Genomic DNA, 21,300 nt, shown 5'->3' on the forward strand with positions numbered 1-21,300 from the left:
ATATACCTTTAATTCGTAGGTTAGCAGCAACTAGCTGGTAGATTCAGCATGTATCATGTGCGCTTCTTGAAAGTGCCCTACTCCAAATGTTTGCAGTATTCTCCGAAATGTGATTCACACAAAAAGTCGAGTACAAAGCTCTATAGCGGCAAATCAGTGACTGGGGGCAAAAGTGTCGATCGGTTACAAGCTTCCTCTGCAACTACATTGACAGTTTGTTCTGTCGTCACGCTAACGACTGATCTTGGAGACAGCTTCTTTTATGGGAATGCGACATTGTCAGTGAGCCTAATCGCGAGTGGTCGGTCGTCTTCCAAAGTGACAAATGTCGCACAGACCAAAGCTAAATGGAAGACTGCTATGAGAGCATTACCCATTGAACTAGACGTTTCTATTAAGCAGTTAGATCGCATAATGAAGCATATAGGAGCGGACGTCCGTTTTCATATGCGTGTTTCAATTTCCATGGATAGTGAATATAAAGATGAGAATCAGATGTATGTGGACGCTAATGGTGATTCCTTAGCAACTTTTCTTCCTGTCACGAGTCTCGGCTTTTGGTTTTCTGGCGCGGAAGATCCCAGTAATAGAAAGAACGCCATTCGCAATGTTCGGTACGATAATGATAATCACAGATACGTCAGTCGGGACATACCTATTGGAACCACCAGTTTGAAATTGTTAGAAGAAACAGGCGAGAGCGTCGCACGGCATTTATGGTATGCGGATCGTCGATCAATAACAACATTTGTCTAACACTGGCAGACTAGGGACTCTGGAATTTTATTGGGTAAACTTCTTACTTTGTCCAACCAGAACAGCGACATTTTTCTGGAACAACTGAAAGGGTCGCCGAAACCTATGAATATCCTGGAACTAGGCTGCGGTTGTGGTATCGTTGGTCTTACTCTGAGCCATGTATTTCCGCAGAGTCACGTTGTCCTTACCGATCTAGATTCAGCCCGCAATGTCTGCGAGCGCAATATCGCTCTCAATTGTACTAGGAGCAGCAGGACAAGTGGGAAAATCGAATTCTCTTCGTTCGACTGGGACAGCAGTAATAACACTATGGAAGAGAACGCAAAGGTGTATGATGCAGAGTGGGACCTGGTCGTTGCATGCGACTGCACTTATAACGCGGATAGCTTCGACATTTTGACAGATGTACTTCTCAAGGTGGTTTCACAGCGGACGAAGCTCTTATTGGTACACAAAGAGCGCCATGGGAGTGAAGCCCGTGTTTTCGAGTTATTAAAGGAGAAGAATAATTTGCAATTTCAGTGGAAACAACAGTTAGAACCTGCAGCTGCTAAGTCAAGGGCAGATATTCTTGTTCAGGGGGGAATTGTGAATTAGACCGGCATTGGCGAATTCTTGGGCATTTCTGCGCAACATTTTTTATTGTATCACGCATCTATTTAGAGCTTATTGAAAATAACTGTACACTAACTAATACTTGAACACCAGTTCGTGCCATACATGAATAAAAAATTATTAATCATTCTGCTAGATACAGACCACATATCTCCGGACCCTAGACGATGTCGTCTCCAATACATATTTTACGATTATATACAGATACATCCACTTTAATATATATAACACTTTAACACTAACGATTCCCTCAACAGTAAATAAGACACCGGATAGTAATCCAACTCTAAGCACTTGAACTGAAAAACCTCTTGAGCATGCCAACGTCTTCGACTGCCCGTAAGAGGTCGATCGCCTGAACGGCAGCTGAAATCCGTCTGCTATCACCATTGGAGCTCTTGCCCCCGGACGAATTGTTACGTCCTTCAGCAGAAAGATTAATGACCCCGCAAACTTCGAGGGCACTAATGACTTCTCTGAATTCGCTGGCCTTGAGACTGTCTAGCAGTTTGTCTTTGGCACATAACGCTCCATAGTGCTCATACAGCTCTCGAATGGTAAGACTAGATGCTTTCCGCTTTTCACCCACAACCAAAGCGCAGAGTACGGCTTTTTGCTGCAGATTCAGACTGTGAACTCGCTGTACCGTGGAGCCTCCAAATGCCGACGAACAAATCTTCGCTATATGTGAAATAGTAACCTTTGGCGGGACAGCATCACGAGGAATTATGAACGCTGTCGAATTCCGGCTCATGCTAGTACTAGGAGTCAGAATGTGCGACCGATTCTCTTGACAAACTACATCAGATTGTGGAGAAAATTTCCGACGAGCGTCGTCTTCTGCCAAATCCAAACCTCTCTTGCAGATGTCAAATGCCTTTCTGAGGTCTCCGGTGTTTGCCGCGGTTTTGCGAGCACACAACTGTATCGCGGCTGGATGGATAAGTGAACGCGCACGATCTTTGCCGTCTACATCATCATCTACTGTGCCCGAGTAGGCTTCGAGACGAGCACAAATTACTTTCGCGATTTGTTCTGCAGTATAAGGAGTAAAGCGTAGAATCTCAGGAACGACTACCACTCTGTTAGCTTAACATGGATTTCAGAGAAGGACGCCAAGCCAACTCACAGTTCCTAGCCTTGAGCTTTGGAAGAAATCGACTTGTCAAATTCAGTGCGTTGGCGATGCCTACTAAGAGCAAGTTGGAATTCTTGAGACGAGTCCATTCAAAAACTTGATACAGAATTTCTTGGTCCTTTGTTATAAGATAGTCCATTTCATCGAGAATAACAATGCTTTTAGCGATTATAATTAGTAACCTTCCCGTTGGCACCAGTAACAAAGCCCGAAACTTGCATACCATGATTGCTTCGTTGTCGATTTCGTGAAGTATTGCTCCAGCTTCTCCGTGACAGATTTCTCGCCAGGAATAGACTCTAGCAACTCTTCACCAAACAATTCCTGAAAAATGCTGCAGAATACCAGTGATGGCTTGCGAACTGTCATGCAATTAATATTCGCGATCTTGACTGCATTTCCAAACTTCTCTTTCACATCATTCAATACCTCCGCCATCAATGCCGACTTCCCAGTTCCCGGTGGACCACTAACGTACAGACTCCCAGCCGCGGGCGTGGAGACATGCGAACTGAAAAACAATTTTAGAGCCTCTCGTTCTGCATCTCTGCACAGCAGCTTTCCTGGAGACCCAGAACCGCGCTGAAAAAGCGCCTTTGCTCCACTGTAGATTGACGGGGTTGAAGGAGTGACTGGGGTCCCTGGAGTTGTCTCGGACGATGGCGTGGAATGTGTAATCAAGATATCATTGGTAACGTCGCGTAACTTATCAGCCCGCTTGAGCCTACAGTCATTTTCTGACCGCAATTTCCGCTTACTGGGAGTCGCCGGCGGAGTTGGTAATCCTTCAGTCTTTTCCTTCACGTCCTTTTCCGCAAGTGCAACCTTAGCAGGCAACTCCTTCGACGCACTTCGAAGTGTTCTGACTTTCACGGGCGACTGCGGCGGAGTAGAAATGTTTAGCGCGTTTAGCGTTCGCTTTCCGAGAACCGTCGGTGTCGACTGTTTCTGTGGTGTTCGCGGCATTGTTACTGTCTGCAAAGAACGAGGTGGTCAAAATCTGTCGCGGTCGCTGCCGCAGCAATAACTTGTCAAATGTGTCTGCGCCGAAAGAATGAATAATAGTTGGTAGGCGGCGGCAGCAATATATAAAATTATTTCTTATGTTCAGACCACGAGAACCCGCTTGATCTGCAGGAAAGTGAACAGAAAGTTGGAAGCACGCTCCAGGGCAAGCCGTGCAGGTCCTAGACTGCGACGCGTTACGAACGCGTCGCGTCAATTTAATTTCAGTGCAAACAGCAATAGTCCAAACCTTATTTCGACGCGTTATCTGGTTTAGCAGATTATCGTCTCCCCCTATATTCGCAGAAGCTGCAGAATATTTCGCATAGAAAAATATTTGCGTAAAATTCACCTACTACAGCATATTATACCTATTCTACATAGTGTCATTACGAGATCCTATTCATACAATTCTCTGCGTCTATCCAAAATATTTTGTAGCATCAGTAAGTCACTATATAACTGTCGCACGCCGTTCTGCAGCATCCGCAATCACTTGCCTGCGATAGTCCATTGCGAGGGAATCCATTTCGCTGCCATCCCGATTTGCAAGCGCAATATCCAATAACTTAACATCGTTATTCGTTTCTGTAGCGGCAGATTCTCCAAAGAACAGATCCCAAAGTTCATCTTGTGGAACAATTTCTCCTTCGCCTCTCCTACCAATCATTTTTCCGGATGCTTTTTGAAGTTCGATGGAATTACTAATATCTAACTTGGCTTCAGTAATTGGACGTCGTTGCTCAGAGGTACCGTCCGTGCTTGGAGCATTCGACTGGTGGAGTAATGCGAGACGCCGCTTAGTGGTGAGCCCAAGAACGGATTCTTCCACGGTATCGCTGATGGCATACATCCAAATAGTTGTAGGCCGCGCTTGGCCGATGCGGTGCACGCGAGATATGGCTTGTAATTCAAGAGCAGTATTGAACAGCGGCTCGCACAAAATGACATGAGTTGCGTTGATCAATGTCAAACCCGACCTGTAAACAGCGAATGCGATTAGTAAAATCCGTGAAATAACCCAAAATAACTATTCATGCACCTACGATTGAGATTTCGCGTGAAGTAAAAAGCACATAACTTCAGGATTACTCTTAAACTCCTCCATATTTCGTTCTAAAGTGGCATATTTGATACTATGACGGAATAGCGCCATTCCAAGAAGATACAGAAAGTCTGCCCATTGTGAAAATAGAACCACTTGAACATTTGGCTCGTGTTCTCGCAACCAGATCATATGACGCAGAATCATGTCAATCTTCGATCCATACGAACCGATCAAATCAATAGACTTGATCTTGTTGAGTACTTCTTCGTTCATGTCGGAATATATCCGTCTAGCCGCCGATAAGCCGTGATGTTGTATGTGCGACTTCTCCTCCTTGACTCGTATCTCTGAAGGCTTGTAAGAAATGTTATACACGTCTCTATCTTTCAGGTGGCGTTTGCAAATTGGACAAGAGCGATGGAATTTCCACCATCTGCGTAGACGTTAGCTAAGCTCTCATAACATCTTAAACCTTCACATACTCTAGCATGCACTCCCGGCAATACTGATGTCCACAAACAGTGAGAGACCCGATCTCAAACGGACTTTGGCAGATCACACACATTCGCTCAGTTTCTGGGACCGAGCCAGTATTACCAAGAATCGAGTTCCTAAGATGTTCTAGATATCTCAGACGAGCATAGCCCTTATCAATCCTCGATAATATCTTCGCTTCGTTCGCGACAGCACTTTTCGGCAATTTTTCCGGTTCCTTGGGTACGAATTCGGCCACTCCGTCAGATACTTGCTGCAGTTGTTTATAATATTCAATACGAGCGTTGTAAACCGATCTAAAAAAGAGAACCTCTTTATCCAATTGCTCTATGCACTTCTTTTGTGACGTGATAACCTGACGCAAATTTTCTAGCTCTTTATTGGCAATGCTGTACTCAATCTCCAACCGATGTTGACGCCCACCAGTTGCATCTTGAGCATCATATGCCACTTGGCTTGCTAGCCGCCTAAGTTCGTCATATACAAGTTTCAAAGAACCCAGATAAGATGGCGGTTTAACCTTCTTTCGCTCGTCGAGCAACTTCTTTGCTAGTTCTGTCCGCTTGTCCAATTGATCCGCTCGCCCAACATCGTACTCCACCAGGTTGTTGCGTATACCATTCACAGCCTCGTTACGATCTGCCACTGCTTGCCTAATTGCCTCCTGATACGAAAATCCTTCCTCTTGAGCATCCAAAGATTCGCTATACTCTTCGCCATCAGGCTCAGCATCACGATCAACCAATTTCTGGCATAACAAAGTTATAACTTTCTCTCGCCATTCGTCAAGCAAATTTGCTTGCTCGTTCAAAATAGCAGAAATAGTACGAGCTTTGTTTACTGTTGAGCGACATTCAAGTGCACCTTGAAGTTCATCTACGCTCTCGATTTCTGGTATTTCAACATATTCGTGATTCTTGGCAATAGATATCACCGTGTTCATGAGTTTCTGTGCCTTCGATTCGGATTCTTGCAAAAGCTATGGATGACGTAAATATCATTCGTAAACCAAAACCCAACACCTCACAGCACGTACCTCTCGGCGAGCTTTCTCAGCCAGCCCGTAATATTCGTCTTCGAGCTCCTTGTTTTCCTAAAGGAGATCATTACTAATTACATTGACATAATAAATGAAGCGAAATATTGCATACCTTCTGGAAATGAATACTAGCAATAAAGAACAAACATCGATGCTCCAATTCCAAGAACGTACGAACTCTCAGTCTAGCAGCTAGGGCCCGGCCTTTGAGACTTTCCTCTTCTTCTTTCTCGAGCTGATCCAGCAAGGAACGCTCCTCTATTGTTGTCACGTCGTCCTCTTTCCCTTTGGAAGCAATCGTCGCAAGCTCCGCTCGTCGATCAGCCTTCTTTCTAAACTCCTTCTGCCTTTCGCCTTCCTCCGCCAATTGATTCCGACATGCAGCCAGAACCTTTCGCACGCCTTCCAACGCCTCGTACAATAACTGCAGGGCAGGTTCTTGCTCCTTGGCTTGTTCCAATAGCTGTCCGCGCTGAATTTTTGATGTCCAGTATGAACGCTCATCTGTCAAAACCACAGATTGTGCATTTTCGAACATTGCCTCCAATACATCGTTGACGGTTCTCAATGGTCCACCACCAAGAGCGCGACGGTTGCCGGCTCCAATTTGCGCATGACAACATGTCTGACGTAATCGCCCAAGCCATCTGCTCATTTTCGGCAACTCTTCCGTTGGATCCCAATCACTGCGCGCTGGAGCACCATTCGGAGTAAAACCACAGTCGTCCAGAAATTCCTGGAAGAGATGTCGATAATTGTTCTCTTCCACAGTGGTGAATGGAATAGTCAGAACGATGCGGCGTTGCGGAGGAAGTGAGATACTGTCCTTCACCATATCTTTGGTGTGCCGCATACTAAATCGAGAGAAGAGATCACAAAATGACTCAGAGTCGGTACAGACTCGATCCCATATACTCGCCTGATGACCCCGGATGAATGGGAAAAGCCATAGAAACTGGAGCAGTCCTGCCAAATCTGACAAATCGTTTCGTACAGGAGTCCCCGAGACTCCCCACGCATGAAATCTAGGAACCGTACGAGCAACTTGAGCTGCGTTGCCCACGCCATTCTCAACTAGCTGTACCTCATCCAGAACAACTCTCCAAAACTCCAGCTGAATCAAAGGACTTCGAAACAATTCATATTTTCGCTGTCGCCTCATATTTCTCTCCGGAAGTTTCTGAGTATAATGTAATTCTCTAGAGATAGTAGAGTAGGTTGTTAAAACGACGTCATACTTTGCCAGAACATCGGCAGTTATGCGATTTTTCACGTTGGTTCCACCATAATAAACATAAACTGAGAGTGACGGTGCATGTCGTTGGAGTTCTTCGATCCATTGCCGATGGATACTCCAAGGTGTCACAATTAGAGTAGACTTTGCTTTCTTGACAATATCCCCGGAATATAAATCGACTACAGGATCTCCAATCTCATTTTCAGGCCTTTTGTTCAATAAAATTAATGCAATTGTTTCTAATGATTTTCCAAGACCCATTTCCTCAGCCAATAATCCTTTGGCGCCGGATTTCGCCAATGTAAGCGTTTCTTGTCTTAACAGCTTCTCATCCTTGCAAACTTGACCCAACTCCGGCGCAATCCAATATTTTCGATCTGACTCAATAACTTCTTCCCAGCCCCAAGGCGGGAATTCAATAGATTCTTCATCGATGTCCACAATAGCATTAGCTTCCCGTGAGATGACTTTTCCTTCCATGCGAAGACACCATCGAACCGCTCGTCTTTGAAAGTCCAGAAGTGATGTACGAAGGTCAGCATGCTGTATGAGCGGCGGTGTATCTGGTAGCTTATGATCACATATCGCCTGATAAAACTCAATCGGAGTCACTCTCGGTCGGGGAATAGCTGTCGATTGTCCATTATTATAGAGCTTCGCAAGCTCCTTATTCGGCAGCAAGTAATCTATTCGTTCTTGTGCCAACGTTGGAAATGCTCTTTTCAACAATTTACCGAATATTGGATAAATTGTTAACTCCGCGGCGATTACCGATGGCGAAGCTGAGGAAGGTAAAGCAGCACCAAAATTTATGACGAGTTCGTATTCGGCCGGAATACTGCTAGCTGAGGCCGGCCCAATAGTCTTCCGTATGCATACTACAGGATGAGGTACAATGAGAGGACTACCGTCAAACACAACCTTCCTACTTGACTTCGTGTCGTTGAATAACTGCACATCATGGATGAGAGATTGGATTCCGGAAATGCTGACTGAGAACAGCAGGGGTGACTTGGCCACGAGACCAATAATGTCTAGCCGCCCAGTATTCACATCTAGCTGAAACTTGACTGGCACTCGAAATGTTTGGCTGATCGAATTATGGTCCTCGAGCGCCAGAAATATTTCTGACAACAGCGTTTGGTAACGATCGAGCTCGTCCTTGCAAATTTGATCAGAAGGCAATGGCACGCGAATAGTATTCCGAAAGAGTACGATCTGATCCTCGTACTCCTCTATTCCTGTATTAATGGTCACCGGTCGCGTACTGGACCCAGAAATGTCTCTGGCGATATCTATCTCCGCTATCCCATCATTATTTAATCTGCGTTTCTTCCACGCAGACCCCGCCACCTTCGCAAATGCAACTTGCTGTATAGCATTGGTGAGTATATTTAAGTCAAACAGAGATACATTCTCTGGACTGATGATGTATTCTGCTGTATTCATTGAGTGGCAAGTGGCAGACGGGCAACTTCACTAATGTGCCACGGCGCCGCATTGTGAGTTATGAGCTCATCTACCCCGTAGAGTTGTGCCACAACGTCACAACAATTCAGCGGCTAGTGACTATGTGTCATTAAAGTCCTATCATAAGGAAGTTGTAAAAAATGGGTCGTCATTAGAACTATCTCTCAGTCCGTCCAATGATCCTGTGATCCTGATTATTGTTAAGGATTCGAATTAGATGCAATTAGTTATTCTCAGATTAATCATTTGGCCGGAGATATACCGTAATAACTTCTGCAAGGCAGTCTTGAACTCGTCAGACATTAGAGTTTCAAGTCTTTTGGTAGGACAGCTCCAGGCGCGCTCAACTGTATAATCCGCGGACATTCACTGATGCGACGCGATCCATCCCATAATACATTCATCTCAATTGATATATTATCGGGTAGGCTCTAGATAAAGTTATAAATATTCCAACATGGTTGCTGTTAATCTCAGAACCAAGTCGCCTAAGGCTAAGATTAGCAAGCTTCCGCCGACTTTGGACGTCGACACAACAGGCACAGTCAAAGACCTTGTTGCCGCCATCAGCAAGGCGACACAGTTGGGACTCGAGCGAATTCGACTGACACTCATCGACAATACGCTTCTAGTTCCGGATACACCCTTGGACAAATATGATCTGCAGGATAATTCGATAATTTACGTCAAAGATCTCGGTAAGTTGTGACAAAACTCGTGATATGATTTCAATGACTACAGATTTGGCTTACCGTTCAATGCAGGTTATCAAATTGACTGGCAAACAGTATTCTACGTTGAATATGGTGGACCGCTAGTCATACATCTGCTCTTCTACTTCCTACAAAAGCCAATTTACGGCAAAACATACGAGCACTCGGCTACCCAGAAGGCCGTCTTCTATATGGTCATCCTGCACTTTTTGAAGCGTGAGCTGGAGACCATGTTTGTCCACAGATTTTCGAATGCCACGATGCCTTTGATTAATATTTTCAAAAACTCGGGTCACTATTGGATCCTGTCAGGATTCAGCTTAGCTTATTTCTGCTACGGTCCCTCTCCCCGGCGAGATTTGCCGGGATATTTGTTTTACGGTCTCATTGCATTCTGGGCCTATTCCGAAGTTTCAAACTTCATTACACATCTTATTCTTTCGTCACTTAGACCTAAGGGCACCAGAGTCAGAAAGATTCCGTACGGTTACGGATTCAACTTGGTGGCTTGCCCGAACTACTTCTTCGAGGCTTGTTCATGGCTGGCAGTTGCGTTGCTGACCCGCAGTTGGGCGGCGACTTTGTTCTTGATTGTTTCATCCGTCACTATGTTCCTGTGGTCGCTGAAGAAACAAGCCGCGTACAAGAAAGAGTTTGGTGCGAAGTATCCAAGGAACCGAAAGGCGATGTTTCCTTTTATTGCCTAGGTGAGTTGCCAAGAATTATGTGACATATTGGTCAAGACATGGGCATCTAGAAAAGCTTTTCACTAGCACTTGAGTTGGGAGTATGTGATTTTGAACGTTGACATATATATTACTGCATAGCATACGATTTTCTTCCAAACATAAGTTGTTTTTGAGCAAATACGTAGAAGTCTATTAATGTGTCGTCTGATATCGATTTGTAACAGCGTAGACAGCCACAGGCTGGAATCATACTCAGCCCAATTTGCTTTTAGGGATAGGGTTCTAACCTACTTTTTCTGTCCCGACATTGTGCCGCGCTACAAGCAAGGACTCTCTCTGAACAGTAGCCGTTTTACTGAATATTTAGAGGAGCAATACGAATAATTGTCAATTTCCAGTCGTACGCGCTATAGTATAACTTGAGATTTGCGTACCGGCGACTAGTTTTACATGCGGCCACGTTAAACATGGCTGCCGCTGCGGTTGCGACGTCGGAGGATCTGTCGCAAGACCCTGCGTTCATTGACCAGCTCAACGCCACTGCTTCGACGAAACCCTTTAACAATCGCCATGAGACTATGTTGCACACTTCTCTAGGGGTTGATGAGCCGTCTTCCTCTCAGTCTCTGGGCCCGAAAAAAGTTAACGGCCATAAGAAGTTGAATGCTAGCGAGGTAAGCTGCTTGACCGTACTTCCATTCAGTCATATATTAATTCGAATTCGATTTAGGTTAATGACCTTATTCAATCTAAAATTTCGCAACTAGAGTCTGATGTCTTCCAAGAAGAGGATGAAGAGAAAGCTATGGGTTAGTTTAAATTTCTTCTTGATCCTGCAATTAATTGACGCTAAGCATGTTTCCATAGCACGTGCTGCCCGTAAGGCTAACAAGGAGCTTTCGGAGCTTGTCGACAACCACGAGGACTATCTTGGCAAAATTACTGCAATTCAGCAGAAGTATAGCGAGCTTTTTCAAGAGATGAAGCGTCATGAGAGAGAGCATATGAGGGCCAAGAAACGGGCTGAGCAGCTTCAGAAGGAAAAGGATCAGGCTCGCAGCGAGGTCAAGAAGGCTCTGTCTGTCAAGGAGAAATTGGAAAATCTTTGCCGTGAGCTGCAGAAGGAGAACAAGCGTATTAAGGTTGGTAAAGTGCTTCGGTATTGCGCTCTCAAGGTTCTAATATCAGTACAGGATGAGAGTAAGAAGCTTGCTCAGAGCGAACAAGAGAAACGGGACGAACTTTCATCCAAGTTCGAATCCAAGATTTGGGAAATCAAATCCAGAATGGAAGAACATAATAGTGAGAAGTTTATACAACAAGCTGACGAAAATGATGTTGTCAAGGACCGGTTGAAGACATTTTTTGAGCAATATGAATTGCGCGATGCTCATTTACACAAGCTCCTTCGCTCTAAGGACCTTGAAGTTCAAGTTTACATGGCGAGATATGATAGACAACGTAAGCTCGCCGAGTCAGAGACAGCACGGGCGAAGACGCTTCTTAACCAAGTTTCAACATTCACTCAGACTGAAACTGAATTGAGATCCCAGCTCAATGTCTATGTTGAAAAGTTCAAGCAAGTCGAAGATACGCTAAACAATTCTAACGATCTGTTTCTGACGTTCAGGAAAGAAATGGAACAGATGACCAAAAAGACTAAAAAGCTCGAGAAGGAGAACAAACAGCTTACTAAGAAGGCTGAGACCATGAATAAGAACATTTTGGAAATGGCGGAGGAGCGCACAAAGCAGCAAAAAGAGGCCGAGACCACCAAGAAGCGCATGACTAAGCTCGAAAGCCTCTGTCGCGCATTTCAAGCGGAGCGTATTGCTCTGGAAAGCAAAATAGCTGAACTTGAAGGTGGTCTTCACGAGTCGTATGATGACGATGATGATGCGGATTACGACGAGGAAGAATACGACGAAGATGAAGAAGAAGAGGGGCTTGATGATCTGGATGGGGAGGACATAAAGGTTGAGGAATCACCTGATCTCGTTGACGGAGACAACTTCCTTTTCGACATCAACACCATTGAGCAGGCATTGAGACAATATGAACCCGCGCATGTCAATGGCAATGAGTCGTGCCCTATTCATAACGAGTCTGGGCCCGGAAGACAGGAGCGGCTCAAAATGCTGCTGGAGGAGCATAAACATCAACTGAAGGTTGACAGCGTTGATTACATGCATATGCAAGGGTGAATTTGCTTTTAAGCTGGTTTTGCAGTCGCGAAAATTTTCGTTAGAAGGGAATAATATTTTGGAATAAATAGCAATGCCATGAAAAAACCCCGTTGTTGGTCAGAAATAATCGTAACACATCATATTTCGTCAAGAATAAACTCAGAGGCTTTACATTCAATGTCGGAGTGAAGAACCCTCGTGGCCGTGTTCATCTGACCAAGCGTCGGTCTCGAGACCAGCGTTTACGACGCCGCACGCTAACATGGCCGAGCCAAAAGCCGCACGCTAAAAAGTGCAGAGTCGAAACACACCATTTATGGTCTGATATATCGGTTTATGTCGTAGTTACAATGCTAAATGCGTATGATTTGGATCGATATGTATTTACTTGCGTGCACGGAACTCCCCATTCGAACGCCACATTTTAAACACAATACTTGACGGCACGCTCGTCGGCCCCGGCTTTCCCTATCAGGATTTTCGCCTTCCTTGGAATTTTTCCTCCCTATTTTTGCCTGCGAAGATAAACGCCATTAATCACTAATCGACAACAACATATTAATTCCTTTGACGACAATGACGAAAGAAACTTCTGCACGTTACCGTCCCTTAGAAGTTGCCATCTCCTCGAAAGTGGCTCTTGAATATGAGGAGGAATACAGCGCGCACAACTATCATCCACTTCCTGTCGTGTTTTCAAGCGCAAAGGGCGCACATGTATATGATCCAGAGGTAACTTGCATCAACTGCATTAGACTAAGACCATTGCAGGTGTCTCCGCGTTTTGGCGTTGGGGAATGATCTGCAATTTTAAGACATGCTACTTACCTTACTCAGGGAAATGATTACTTGGACTTTCTCTCTGCCTACTCAGCGGTGAATCAGGGCCATTGCCACCCAAAAATCATTAAAGCTCTGATCGATCAGGCTCAGAAGCTCACACTCAGCAGCCGTGCGTTCTCGAATGATGTATTCCCCAAATTTGCCAAGTACATCACGGAGGTAATAAAATGTTTGATATTTCTCTTACATTAAATATTAATGCTTTGTAACAGTATTTTGGTTACGACATGGTGTTGCCTATGAACACTGGTGCTGAGGCAGTTGAAACAGGATTGAAGCTTGCCAGAAAGTGGGGTTACTTGAAGAAAGGCATTCAAGAGAGCCAGGCAATTATTCTTACCGCGGCAGACAACTTCCATGGTCGAACACTTGGTGTAATTTCTATGTCTACTGATCCGGAGGCTCGAGACAATTACGGTCCGTACTTGCAGAACGTCGGACCCATCGTACCAGGCACGAACAAGTTGATTCGATTCAACCATGTCGAGGATATTGAAGACGCTTTGAATGCCGTTGGAGACAGGGTAGCTGCTTTTTTGGTTGAGCCTATTCAAGGTGAGGCTGGAGTTGTCGTGCCCGACGACGATTATCTTCCAAAGGTAGCTGAGCTTTGCAAAAAGCACAATGTTCTCTTGATCTGTGATGAGATTCAGACTGGCGTAGCCAGAACTGGGAAGATGCTCTGCAGCGAGCATTATGGCGTGAAGCCTGATATTGTTCTCCTAGGAAAAGCTATTTCTGGAGGCGTTCTTCCTGCTAGTGCCGTGTTGTCCTCGAAGGAGATCATGCTCTGCATTGAGCCTGGAACCCACGGATCTACTTATGGTGGCAATCCTTTAGCAAGTGCTGTATCGATTGCTGCACTGGAGGTGATTAGAGATGAGAATCTAGTCGAAAGAGCAGTAGTACTTGGTGAAAGGTTCGTGACCGCCTTAAAACGCCTGGAAGGTGGTGTAGTCAAGGAGGTCCGGGGAAAGGGACTGCTGACCGCCATCGTCATCGACAATGCAAAGGCCAATGGAAGGTCTGCGTGGGATCTATGCCTTTTATTGAAATCCAGAGGTTTACTGGTATGTGCTCATTTTGTTTCGTCTGTTTTGCCGAGGTAGAATCATGCTAATGAATTGTTAGACCAAACCTACTCATGAAAATATTATCAGACTTGCTCCTCCGCTAGTGATTTCTGAACAAGATCTAGATAAAGGCATTGACATTATAAAAAATGCCATCCAGGACCTTGGAACTGCTGAAATTAAGGAGTGAAAGAACATTTGCGCTTGGCCAGTTTGCGCTTGGCGTGGTACACACTGGGAAGGTGCCTCTGGGAAGGCACGGAATGTATATATCAAAACTGTTGCGAATCTTATTTTGAAAGTTCTGTATAGTCGTTTATTGTAATTTGTAAAGATTTCTACGGCAATGAATTGGTAACAATGGTGGATACATTTTATGCGGATTGTAGCCATCGTGGACGTGCCAATCTCAAATGTATAATAATTACTTGCAGCGCTGGCATAGATCATGAACTATTATGTCTTTACCAAACGTAATTAGCAGGCATGAGCACCGATCTAATAGCGTGCCGGGGACGAGAGCAGCGGCAATTTAAAATTCAAAGTGCAGCTGGGAAGGAGGGAGGATAAGCGGTGTATGCATCAAACAAATAGTCTGATATGCTGATGCCGGGTCTTGAGCCCCATTATAGTGTGGGGAAGCAGGGGCTTCAGGAACTCGAGCGGCTGCAAAAGATCAGAACTCGAGAATCGTTATTTTTATATAAAAACATTCGCGTCTTCCAGCGGTACAGGATACTCAGAAAAGGCGTTTGTTCTATCTGCATTGTTGCCGAATCGCATCCTACCTTCGATTGATGTCTTGTGCGGGAGCGGTCGCGTAACACGTATTTCATTTTCGATCCCGAAACAACTGGATAGGCGAGATTGTGGATCAAAATGGGAGACAAATCTATTAGCCAAACCTTTGGAGGAACCTTCTGGTCAAATGACTATTATTCTGGTGAGCTCAATAGTGTCGCGTTAATGGGACCGAAATGAGCTACTAATGGTATTTCTCACAGGACTGAACGTACTGCACGGCAAACTAGTTCAGGGGTTCTATGAAAACAGTCAGATTCTCCAATTGATGGATCACTTACGCAATGCCGAAGAGACTTATGGTAGGCAACTGGAAGATGCGGCGAGGGAACTTGCTCCTTCGGCAAATGGATTCGGTCGCGATGAAGGCGCTAGCCTTCGGAAGGCTTATGAGGCTGTTGTCAAACAGGTCGTCAAGAAAGGGTCGTCACATATAGATATTGCAAGAGATATTCAGGCAATGGCTATTAATCCATTCGCGGAGTTCGCCATTCAGCATGAGCGTAGAGTTCGCGAATCCGTCAAGCACGCGACTGGAATGGTCGACACGGTGAAGAAATTGTCAAAGGAGGTTCAAAATTCAGCGAGGACAGTTGAGACCAAACGTAGTAATTTAGAGCGGTATAAGAGGGAGGAACCCATTAGTTCACAGGTGGAGAATTCAAAGAAGGATGAACTTGCTCCTCAAAAAACAATGCGCACTGGGCCGGTATATACAGATGAGAACAGGCCACCGATTCAGTCTACACCGCTAGATCGCGCTGCCACTAGTGGCTCCTTGGGGTCAAAGGATGACGATGATATTGATGAGGAAACCTTTTTTACAATCGCAGGAATTGAGTATAGTAGAGACAAAATGGGAAACCTATTGTCAATGATGCTGGATAACATTCCTCAGTCCGATCATAAGGTTGCAATATTGGGAACATATCACGACACCTCTTTAGGAGCTGATATTGTCGAATGGGTTAGAAGCAATACGAAAGCAACGACGACCGCTTTGGCAGAAGAGTTTGGTCAAGATCTTTTAGAATACGGCTTCGCCAGACTGGTCGGAAATATTGGAAACACGTTCGTCAACAGCTCACGTATGCGCTATCAATGGCGCAAAAAGGCGTTTCTGCTAGCTGGAAAGGCGTCGCCCAAGGCGGCGAAAGAAGGCGTACTGGGTGAGAGTTTATTAGGTCTATACAATGCAGCAACCGGCGTGAATAGTGACGAGAGTCCCGTTGAACGACTCGAACGGGAATTGCAAACGGCAGACGAAAAGTACAAGGCCGCAATAAAGCAGCTTGATGCAACCCGATGCTATCTTGAAGAGACCTTGATCTCGCATTTCAAAAATATGGAACGATATGATTTTGAACGGATCGAATCTGTCAAGCGCTACCTGAATGTCTTCTCTGCGTGCACGGCGAATAGTATTCCAAGAATGCAGGCGATCGTTGATGAAATCGAGTTATATCACGAAACCATCATGCCTTTGAATGATGTGAAGTTCATGATTGCTAGCTACCAAACGGGCTATTTCGTGCCGCATACGGATGTGTATCGAGCGGAATTTATGAGAAACAATTTACAGCAGATGTTCGGAGTCGATTTCATCACTCGTTTGGAGGAAGAACAGCGCGACATCCCGTATATCGTTCCCACCATCCTGAGGCATCTCGAGGACGTTTACCCCACGCTCGAGGACGATAACATCCGGGGAAACGTTTGGTTACGTCATGTGTCCTTGTCCGAATTGCACAAACTGCGCAGTGAAATAAATGCAGGAAAGACTTTCTCACCGGAAATGCTCACGCGCTACCAGCCCCATGTTGTCGCCAGTGTTTTGAAGCTGTATTTTTTAGAGCTCCCAGATTCCTTGGTTGAAGGTAGATTATACGACGCCATTAAAGACTACTACGCTCACCGGGGTGGAGATATCGATCTGGCAACTTATCAGAATAATCGCGAATTCTTGTTGCCTTTAACGAATATTTTGGAGAAGTTGAATGAGAAGAAGTTGAAAACTTTAATCACGTTAACTCTCCACTTCCAGCGTTTGGTGCATGTCCTTCGTTTGGGTCCACAGTACGAGGTTGAGTTGGCCCAAGAGATGTCTAGACGTAAGTATGTCTTGATCTACGTTTTTATGATCGCGTATTAACGCAAGTAGTTCTACTTCGCCCAAGGGTCCAGTCACCTGTCACAATGGGCGACTTACATGGTCAAAGATTTGTTCTTGACTTGATTCGGAATGGCGTTATCATTTTCAGAACCTTAAAGGCTAATCTTAAAGTCAAGAGGGGCGATTCATTGAAAGAGCAAGAGCAGCGCCCTAAGGTGGTTGATATAACAGGTGCTCTTAGCGAGCGTGGAGGATCTCCAGCACTACAAGGTGACAGTCGAATCGATTCACCTAACATTAACCATGGGCAGCCAACGTTGAATATAGTGCTAACTCCTGCTTCTCGCCGACGGCACTCATCGGCATCCTTGAATCCCGCTCAGGCGCCTGACGCGCAGGCATTAAGTGATAATCCAAGGTCAATCGTTGCAGGCTCCCCACGTCGTCGCAATGAATCGCCGCACTCCTTGGGCTCTATTCCCACGATAGTTGTTCCTAACCTGTCTACATCATTGGATAGTAGCCATGATTCAGAGGAAACTGGTAGCCATAGAATCACTGAGAGCAAAGACTACGCGGATTTGCCTGAACGCACAACGAGTCTGGGGCATAATCGTGGAAGAAGTTTAGTCGGTGAAGTAAACGCAAATGCTGATAACGAAAATACCTTTACAGATGGTGCGGATGACGCGGCTGCCCAATTTCAAGGAACACAACTCATCGACGCGCCGATGGCAGATGATTTTTAATAGACATAACTGATTGACAGTTACGAATGGTCCCTTTGGTTATTATGGTTTGGTTTTATGCTTTTGGAATGTCTACACTGGTATTTATTTTTGTTAGTCGGTTTTAGTTTGCGTTTACTTGTCGATGAACTCGGTTTGCGACAAAATAGAATACCGCTTGTTGTGCCACTCTGTAATGACAACGATGGTAGATTAGCCACTATTAACACGCCAGTCTCGTGATACCTTACGACAACATTCTGAATCAGATAAAATGTCTTCAGAGTTCAGTAAATAGCAAATAGCGATTCAGAACTGGCACATCTGTCTATAGATGACAACTGTAGTCGCGATATAATAGCCATCTGCCTATGTTCTCGTGTTTGATTGGTCAGGGCAAATTTGCGGAACGTAGATGCATTCAAGGCATATATTAATTAATCCATTGCAAATACACCATATATTATGTGTGCTACTGTTACTACAATCTTTGTTGCACCTTCGCTCGACGGCGACTGCTGGCTTCGAGAAGTTTATATCTAATGATTTTGGCCGAATATGGATTAGTGCGAAACTTCATTGCTGCCAACGAGCTCGACTGTCCAGACGTGATAACGGTATAGCTTGAAACTTTAAAAATGTGAAGCGAGCCCACGTTTGGTTTGTCTGCCTTAATAAATACGAAGCCCGGACCCACCTTCGCTCCGCTATTACCGTTCCAAAAGGACTTCCATATTGTGATATGGTAACAGCAGTTCGTTTTCAGCTTTAGAATCAATACTATGCAGACTGTTACGGAGACTGTTGCGTCGGTCCCGGCCGATGTCTCCGACGACGAGTCCCGACCGCTGCTGAACAAGGCCGACTCGTTCTCGTCCGCCCGGTCTGCGTCGCGACGTCATTCATTCCATTCTCATTCGAAAACATCGTCGACAGACTTAGAATTTTTGGAGGAGGTTGTACTGCTGAAAGTATAAATTCCTTTTTGCGTTTGGATTCTCTGTTGCGTGGCTTACTAATGGTTAATTGCAGCTTGATTTGTTTTTGAGCCACCTTGAACAACGCCTCCAATCACTCGAATCATACAGTGCGGAGAAACTTAGCAAACTTGATGAAAGTCTAGTGAATGCATACCAAACCTTGGTTGCAGTGAAGGACTCATGTGGCAAACTAGGAGGAGAAGTTATTGGAGAAGGATGGCGACGAGGCGAAGCCATTGTTGGCATTCTCGAACGACGATATAACGAGTCGCTAATTACGAAAGACTCTTTGCCGTCAAAGGTAGCTGCTGGAATGCACTTCCTTGAGCAAAAGCTGTCCGATTTGGAGGGGCAGTGCTATACAACAGTCAATGAAACTATGCAGACTGTCGATGCAAAACTCTGCGATTCTGCAGATGCGTTTAACCGAAGTATCGAGGCTGCTCTGAAAGCTGCAAAAGAGCGGCTCATTACTTACGAGGAACTTCCTATACAATGGCGGGAAAATCCATATATCTACCGAGGATACAGATTTTGCGCGAATTATACCGAATGTCTTATTAGTATGGTGAAGATTCACAACGAAACTTGCAATATATGGACTCATGGTTTCGGCTTCTTTATGATGCTTAGTGTCGCCTTATATTATTACCCATCGTCACCGAATTTCAAAGACTTCACTACATGGGACAAAATTATTTTTGGAATATTTTTGGTTGCGGCTTTGAAGTGCTTGCTCACTTCCACAATCTGGCACACGTTTAACAGTATCGGTATTCTGTCCCATAAGCGGTGTTTCGCTTGTGTCGACTATACTGGCATCTCGGTTCTTATTGCATGTTCTATTTTGACGACACAGTATACGTCGTTCTATTGCCAACCTATATCGCAAGTCATTTACATGACGGCGACTGCTGCATTTGGTATTGCGGGTGTTGCTATGGCGTGGCACCCTGCTTTTGACGAACCCGAAAACCGATGGCTGCGAATTACGCTTTTTGTCAGCCTCGCGCTGTCAGGAGCTTTGGGTCTTGTTCATCTTTCTTTCACCAGAGGCATTATCAGCACGCTGACGTTCTATTTCCCAATAGCGAAGAGCTTGCTATGCTACGTTGGCGGTGTTGTTGTTTATGGATGCTTATTCCCAGAAAGATACTTTCCAGGCACTATTTTCGACTGGATTGGAATGTGAGTTTTTTGGTTATGTTATTTGGGAATTTATCACTAACTGATTGAAAATAGGTCCCACAACATTTGGCACTTGGCCGTTGTCGGTGGTATCTACTATCATTATACTGCCACTCTGAAGCTTCTCGGAGAGGCTAGAGCATTCAGCTGTGCTGCTCATTAATGGATTAAACTTTGAATTCGACAATTTTCTTGCCTCATTGAATTTTCTAATTTTTGTTCTTGTTCGGTTTCTATCTCATTTTGGCGTTCAATAGAGTTATGTGCAGGGATAAATGCTTTTTGGCAAAGAGCAACTAATGGCATATTCAGCATGGCGGTGACTAGATTGTCCACCGTTGAGAATCCCAGTAGTTGCATTAGTATTTGGGTTTTTTCATTTCTTATTGGCTTTCGTCTACGAATTCAGGCATCATACACGATTGTGCGCGCAAAAGTATTTGATTGGCATGCATGTACAGTGCGTTTAATTAATAAATATGTCCATATTGTAACACAAAGGTGCAAGAAATCACAACTATCCTCTTGCTTCATAAGCATCTTATGTAGCTTTGCGCACGGGAATTACTTCCGTCTCGGTGGTTGTAGAATGGTGTGTTAGACATCCTCCTAATATCTCCTGGATCAAGATCTACAAAGACGCAGTCCACGTCCGAATTCCATCGAAATCCAGCCAAGGAATTAGATAATCCGGTCGCCCTCACAGTAAGACTCTGTCAGGATGCGTTCAAGCGTGACTAGTCTTCTTTTCCTTTCCCTTGCCTCTATGCTTCTTATTCCCCTTCGAATATTGCTCTTCCTCATTTTCATCAACATCTTGATCTTCGTCCAAAACAGCGTCATCCAACGGCGCCGCAATCGTAGGCAACTTCCCAAATAATGTAACAAATGAAAAAGCCGCAATAACAATCCCAGTAAACGATAAAAGCATCAAATTCGAATGCGACGAAATCGCACGATCAATTGGTGTGGGTCTCATATTGGGAGTAGACCTTTCAGTGACGTGAGTGGGGTTGTCGTCTCTGCAACTCTGAACTGGTTCTGGGACATATAGTCGCATAGATATTGCTTCTAAAACGACTAAATGGATACAAGATTAGTATATCCAAAGCCGGTACACGTGAGGAGCCAGGCGGTGGCAGTTAAGCGATTAGAAGTACGCGTGGCCTCGGGCTGGGGG

The 21,300-nt window shown here is 44.9% G+C and overlaps 9 protein-coding genes across 9 annotated transcripts; 6 read left to right on the forward strand and 3 right to left on the reverse strand.

Moving 5' to 3' along the window:
• The first annotated feature begins 24 nt into the window (after positions 1–24).
• On the forward strand, positions 25–1,507 carry V1513DRAFT_418647 (putative methyltransferase-domain-containing protein). Its single transcript, XM_066895896.1, has 2 exons — positions 25–719; positions 771–1,507. The coding sequence occupies exons 1-2, from the start codon at positions 49–51 to the stop codon at positions 1,354–1,356; spliced, it is 1,257 nt and encodes a 418-aa protein (XP_066751851.1). The 5' UTR covers positions 25–48; the 3' UTR covers positions 1,357–1,507.
• Positions 1,406–3,783, reverse strand: V1513DRAFT_450187 (P-loop containing nucleoside triphosphate hydrolase protein). Its single transcript, XM_066898780.1, has 3 exons — positions 2,736–3,783; positions 2,504–2,670; positions 1,406–2,448 (listed from the first exon to the last, which is right to left on the reverse strand). The coding sequence occupies exons 1-3, from the start codon at positions 3,476–3,478 to the stop codon at positions 1,661–1,663; spliced, it is 1,698 nt and encodes a 565-aa protein (XP_066751852.1). The 5' UTR covers positions 3,479–3,783; the 3' UTR covers positions 1,406–1,660.
• A 32-nt stretch (positions 3,784–3,815) lies between these two features.
• V1513DRAFT_191000 (SNF2 family N-terminal domain-containing protein) lies at positions 3,816–9,024 on the reverse strand. The gene is made up of 5 exons (XM_066894312.1): positions 6,212–9,024; positions 6,097–6,153; positions 5,048–6,039; positions 4,564–4,998; positions 3,816–4,497 (listed from the first exon to the last, which is right to left on the reverse strand). The coding sequence occupies exons 1-5, from the start codon at positions 8,783–8,785 to the stop codon at positions 3,972–3,974; spliced, it is 4,584 nt and encodes a 1,527-aa protein (XP_066751853.1). The 5' UTR covers positions 8,786–9,024; the 3' UTR covers positions 3,816–3,971.
• V1513DRAFT_450191 (3-oxo-5-alpha-steroid 4-dehydrogenase-domain-containing protein) lies at positions 8,970–10,384 on the forward strand. Its single transcript, XM_066898781.1, has 2 exons — positions 8,970–9,504; positions 9,571–10,384. The coding sequence occupies exons 1-2, from the start codon at positions 9,264–9,266 to the stop codon at positions 10,224–10,226; spliced, it is 897 nt and encodes a 298-aa protein (XP_066751854.1). The 5' UTR covers positions 8,970–9,263; the 3' UTR covers positions 10,227–10,384.
• A 158-nt stretch (positions 10,385–10,542) lies between these two features.
• On the forward strand, positions 10,543–12,490 carry V1513DRAFT_450193 (myosin-like coiled-coil protein-domain-containing protein). Its single transcript, XM_066898782.1, has 4 exons — positions 10,543–10,882; positions 10,939–11,017; positions 11,076–11,350; positions 11,402–12,490. Exons 1-4 carry the CDS (start codon positions 10,676–10,678, stop codon positions 12,410–12,412), a joined length of 1,572 nt encoding a protein of 523 aa, XP_066751855.1. The 5' UTR covers positions 10,543–10,675; the 3' UTR covers positions 12,413–12,490.
• A 265-nt stretch (positions 12,491–12,755) lies between these two features.
• Positions 12,756–14,781, forward strand: V1513DRAFT_486413 (pyridoxal phosphate-dependent transferase). Its single transcript, XM_066900498.1, has 4 exons — positions 12,756–13,126; positions 13,232–13,396; positions 13,450–14,307; positions 14,369–14,781. The coding sequence occupies exons 1-4, from the start codon at positions 12,971–12,973 to the stop codon at positions 14,498–14,500; spliced, it is 1,311 nt and encodes a 436-aa protein (XP_066751856.1). The 5' UTR covers positions 12,756–12,970; the 3' UTR covers positions 14,501–14,781.
• A 211-nt stretch (positions 14,782–14,992) lies between these two features.
• On the forward strand, positions 14,993–18,142 carry V1513DRAFT_450198 (uncharacterized protein). Its single transcript, XM_066898783.1, has 3 exons — positions 14,993–15,253; positions 15,315–17,222; positions 17,273–18,142. Exons 1-3 carry the CDS (start codon positions 15,190–15,192, stop codon positions 17,971–17,973), a joined length of 2,673 nt encoding a protein of 890 aa, XP_066751857.1. The 5' UTR covers positions 14,993–15,189; the 3' UTR covers positions 17,974–18,142.
• Positions 18,143–18,582: 440 nt separating this feature from the next.
• Positions 18,583–20,619, forward strand: V1513DRAFT_418663 (hemolysin-III related-domain-containing protein). Its single transcript, XM_066895897.1, has 3 exons — positions 18,583–18,923; positions 18,985–20,120; positions 20,175–20,619. The coding sequence occupies exons 1-3, from the start codon at positions 18,735–18,737 to the stop codon at positions 20,281–20,283; spliced, it is 1,434 nt and encodes a 477-aa protein (XP_066751858.1). The 5' UTR covers positions 18,583–18,734; the 3' UTR covers positions 20,284–20,619.
• On the reverse strand, positions 20,547–21,294 carry V1513DRAFT_466010 (uncharacterized protein). Its single transcript, XM_066900062.1, has one exon. It carries the CDS (start codon positions 21,178–21,180, stop codon positions 20,848–20,850), a length of 333 nt encoding a protein of 110 aa, XP_066751859.1. The 5' UTR covers positions 21,181–21,294; the 3' UTR covers positions 20,547–20,847.
• Positions 21,295–21,300: the final 6 nt, after the last annotated feature.

Source organism: Lipomyces chichibuensis (genome assembly GCF_038497645.1).
Source record: "Lipomyces chichibuensis strain CBS 12929 unplaced genomic scaffold V1513scaffold_34, whole genome shotgun sequence".
NCBI lineage: Eukaryota > Fungi > Ascomycota > Lipomycetes > Lipomycetales > Lipomycetaceae > Lipomyces > Lipomyces chichibuensis.